At 50.0% G+C, this 5,000-nt stretch overlaps 1 protein-coding gene across 1 annotated transcript in view; it reads right to left on the reverse strand.

Moving 5' to 3' along the window:
- LOC311322469 (uncharacterized protein) overlaps positions 1-5,000 on the reverse strand; it is a gene marked incomplete at both ends in the record, with an annotated part of 54,755 nt that overhangs the window by 20,666 nt on the left and 29,089 nt on the right. The window contains 2 exons of the mRNA XM_084454533.1: positions 897-989; positions 1,534-1,608. Of these exons, the coding sequence (XP_084310659.1) occupies positions 897-989; positions 1,534-1,608 (168 nt within the window). The remainder of the gene's footprint in view (positions 1-896; positions 990-1,533; positions 1,609-5,000) is intronic.

A 5,000-nucleotide genomic window follows, 5' to 3' on the forward strand; every position in this document is an offset into this window, starting at 1 on the left:
CAAGACCAGGAGAGACCAGGAAAGACCAGGACCAGACCAGGAAAGACCAGGACCAGACCAGGCTGTGTGAGTTACAGTATGGAAATCCACCACTATGGAATAGAATGCAAAGAATGAGCATTCACCTCAGACGAGAGCGCCCCGCGCCCCCACAACCTCACCCCAAAAGACCCAGAACTAATACAGAGTTTGAATTCTCCAAAAGGCAACCGTTTGGGGGATATATTTGAACCAGAACACCTGGTTTTAAGTCTGGGAAGCAAAGATATCGCCCAGCTGGCAGGGGAGAGGCGTTGGAAACAGGTGTGAACCCAGAACGAGAGAGGAGGAACTTCAAAGTGGGATACTCCCCTTCTCAAACTTTCAAGTGTCTTTCCCCCCAAACCGCCCTGTGAGTGACCTCCCTATCTGACCACACACACATCCTGCGCCTTGGCGTCCATCCAATACTCCCAGCAATTAGTTCTGTCTAGAAATCTCCTTGCTCTCTCTCTCCAGCTACATATCTGACTAGTTAAGGAGAGACTGGACTGGAGAGACCGCTATGCCCTTATCCAAATAGCTGAGCGGAGATACCGGGAGAGGAACGCAGATCTCCAGAACGTGCCAGAAGACCAGCTGCCTGTGAGACAACGGAATGCTCTCCCCCCTCCGGCGCCGTCCAAGTCCCGTGCATCGGGCTGGGATGGCGCCGACCGGCGGGCCGCTGATACCGCGGGGCAGGGTCAGGTGCAGGGTCAGGGTCAGGTCAGGGTTGCTCCTTGGACCTGTGAACCCAGACTGTGTGGTTCGATCCGGCGCCAGGCTCATTCGGTCCTGAATTTTGTTTGTTTGTTTGTGTCTGCGTGCGCTAGGTTCACCGGCACGTTGGCGAGTAATGATGATGTCACACTCACCATGGTGTACTCCCTCTCCTCCACCACCTTCTTCACCTCATCCATGCCCTCGGCGTCGTCATAGATGTCATCCCCACTCCCGTAACCCGATGCCTGAAAGAACACACACACATTAGCCATCACCAACGAAAGGCAACTGATCAGTCCTTTTCCAAATCCTCCAAACTCCTCTAAATTGAAGCAGTAAAAGAGCAATGTTCACCAGAGAAACAGGATTAGGCCTCTCTCTCTCTCTCTCTCTCTCTCTCTCTCTCCCTCCCTCTCTCCCTCTCTCTCTCTCTCTCTCTCTCTCTCTCCATTCATTCCAGACTCAGACTCAATCAGTCTGCAGATTATTCAAGCAGGATGTCTCATGTTTTTCCAAGTGGCAGAACCACATAGTTCTGCACCTGTCAGGACCCAAAGAAAGGCTAAGTAGCCCAAATCCTGGATAACAGAAAAAGTGTTCAGTAGTGTTTTCACCACGAGCTCATGAATCTGTCAGACCTGTGGCACACCAGAAATCACTATGGCCTTGCAATGTTTCAGTTCGTCCACTAGAGGGTGGGGTGGCTACACTACAGGTGTTTGGGGCACAGACAAAAGGTTTCTTGTGTGTGTGTGCGTGTGTGTGTGTGTGTGTGACGAGCACACTTACATATGGGTCGTCCTCCTCACACTGATCATCAGGAGCTGTGGGGTCAGACTTCAGCACCAGTTGCTGGATGGAACCCTGGAGACAGAGCAAGAAGCTGAGAAGTTACTTTACTGGATACATTCAAAACACACCTGAACACCTACCTGCTCAAAAGGGCATTTCCCATTGGATAATAACAATGCAGGTTTTTAATTTTGTTAGCATAATGTCATTCCTATTTTACATTGTTTTCTCATGTCTGAATTCTACGTTTGTGTTTGTTTGTTTTTCTGTTGTCTTTTGTATTTGCATTTTGTATTTATTATGTTGTGTAAAACACATTGAGAGGCACGTTGTGTCTGAAATGTGCTCTATAAATAAAGATTATTATTATTATTATTATTATTATTATTATTACAACCACACACACACACACTCACACACACACACACACACACACACACACACACACACACACACACACACACACACACACACACTCACTCACACACACTCACACACACACACACACACACACACACACACACACACACATGCTGCCTTACTCTATCCATTAGTGTTCAGCTGCCCGGCTAGACGTTAAAGCGGGTCCGACCCTGTAGTCACACAGACCAGCTACCCCCGTCCTGACCAGCTACCCCCACCCTGACCAGCTACCCCCACCCTGACCAGCTACCCCCACCCTGACCAGCTACCCCCGCCCTAACTACCCCCACCCTGACCAGCTACCCCCGCCCTGACCAGCTACCCCCACCCTGACCAGCTACCCCCGCCCTAACCAGCTACCCCCACCCTGACCAGCTACCCCCGCCCTGACCAGCTACCCCCGCCCTAACTACCCCCACCCTGACCAGCTACCCCCGCCCTAACCAGCTACCCCCACCCTGACCAGCTACCCCCGCCATAACTACCTCCACCCTAACTACCCCCACCCTAACTACCCCCCGCCCTAACCAGCTACTCCCGCCCTAACCAGCTACCCCCGCCCTAACCAGCTATCCCCGCCCTAACTACCCCCCACCCTAACTACCCCCCACCCTAACCAGCTACCCCCACCGTAACCAGCTACCCCCGCCCTAACCAGCTACCCCCACCCTAACTACCCCCACCCTAACCAGCTACCCCCACCCTAACTACCCCCACCCTAACCAGCTACACCCACCCTAACTACCAGAGAGACAGAGAGGGAGAGAGAGAGAGAGAGGTGGGAGAGAGAGAGAGAGGTGAGAGAGGAGAGAGAGAGACAGAGAGGGGGAAAGAGAGAGAGAGAGGTGGGGAGAGAGAGAGAGAGAGACAAAGAGGGGGGGAGAGAGAGAGAGAGAGAGGGGGGAGAGAGAGAGAGAGGGGGTGAGCGTGGATCAGAGAGTGGAGATCAAATCGAAGGCACATGCGGAGGCAGTAAACAAACAAAGCCTGACAAACAAACGAGAGGCTAACATCCGTCTCTCTCTCTCCCCCTCCCTCACTCTCTCTCTTTCTCTCTCTCTCCCCCTATCTCTCACTCTCTCCCCCTCTCTCTCACTCCCCCCCCCCCTCTCACTCTCTCTCTCCCCCTCTCTCTCACTCTCTCTCTCACTCCCCCCCCCCCCTCTCACTCTCTCTCTCCCCCTCTCTCTCTCTCACTTTCTCTCTCTCCCCCTCTCTCCCTCTCTCTGCTCTGAGGCGCTGAGTGGAGGAGCTGTGATCAGGACATCCAGGCCCAGAACATCTGATCTCCATCTGATCAACCTCACCATGTTTAGCAAAACAAATAGCAAGAGTTGGCTGTCTCAGCTGCAGACAAGCTTGACCAATCGATTCATGCACGCATGCACCCAGGCACGCACACCAGTGGCGGCTGGTGACTCAAAAAACTGAGGAGGACAGGAGGAAGAGAGGCGAACCGCCCATGGGTGCACTTTCCCTCAGTCAGTTATTATTAGAAATATCAGCTTTAAAGTGGATTTACAGTCAATTTTAGCATATGAAAAACTGAATAACACTTTCTTTAACTACATGCAGCATTTATTTATCATATTCATGATAAAATATTACAAAACAACAATAAAACATTGTATGCAATAGTTGTTGTAATGGATAGTACTCTTCTCTAAAGAGAGAAAATAATTGATATTGGTGAGGTGCTGGAGAGGTTAGGTGATATATGAAAAATGTTTTTGATTAGGGGACACTGAGGTGTGCTGGCTCTCAAACAGTTTGTTGGCAAATAGATTTGACAACTGGACAATGGAATACGTTGCACAGCAAATGCAGTATCCAACAGTTCGCTCATGGCTAGCTAGCAATGGTACAGCTATGGGATTAGCTCATTTGGGTTGCTGTCAAAGCTGCCACTCGTATGTTGCTATAGCCTACAATTATCAGAACAATATGAACATTCAGTTTAATGTTTTCCACCCACCCATCCATCACTGGATGAGGAATAAGCACTGCAAAGCGATGAATTCTCACGCAAGCAGGAGCCAGGCTGTTCAGTGCATTTCTCCGATCCGGTGTTGCGACACAGTCTCTAGAAATGTTTTGGACGAGTTGCCAACAGTTTGCGCCTCCAGCCAATCTGTGCGCCTGCCTATACCGTAGCCTGACGTGCACCTCGTAGCTGATGTTACCGGCTATAGTCAGTCAGTGGAACTGTCGTGTTCAGACGGCTCTAGCTCAAAAAGTATTTATGTCAGCTTGGATATTTAGATGGCTAGAATCAAGACAAATAGACGAACAGTTTGATGTATAATATGTCCCATAATATTTTCGGATGTATTATATTATGGAGCTACGAACACACACAAAGTCTCCAATAGCACAGGGAAGAGAAACACAGACATCAACGCTGACTCACATACACACAGTATGTACTCACATAGTGCATATACAGCGCACACACACACACACACACACTCACGCACACACTCACACACGCACACACACCTCTGATGACAAAGGCATTGATAGTATTTTCATACTTCTGAGATATTCACAGACTCTTCCTATGAAGAAGACGTCTCCTCACACAAACTCTTGAGTGAGAGTGGATAAACTATCAAGTGGTCGGTATCAGTCCTGAGCAGGGCTGGTCCAGGCCTGTGTGTGTCGAGTGTGCCGGTCTCTCTGCGTGATATCATCTCCTGATGGGAGAGACCAAACACAGCTGCTGTGGACGAGACCTCACTGACCCCCCTGCACCTACCATGATGCTACCAACACTGACCCACACATACACACACACACACACACACACACACACACACACACACACGCACACACGCACACACGCATACACACACACACACACACACACACACACACACACACACACACACACACACACACACACATACACAAAGGTCACTTACACACATAGTGTATACACGCGTGCACCCACACACCCCTAATGACAATAATATTTATAGTATTTTCCTATTTCAGAGATATAAAGAGGGTGGTGTAGAGAGAGAGAGAGAGAGAGAGAG

Source organism: Borostomias antarcticus (assembly GCF_949987555.1).
Source record: "Borostomias antarcticus genome assembly, chromosome: 2".
NCBI classification, from domain to species: domain Eukaryota; kingdom Metazoa; phylum Chordata; class Actinopteri; order Stomiiformes; family Stomiidae; genus Borostomias; species Borostomias antarcticus.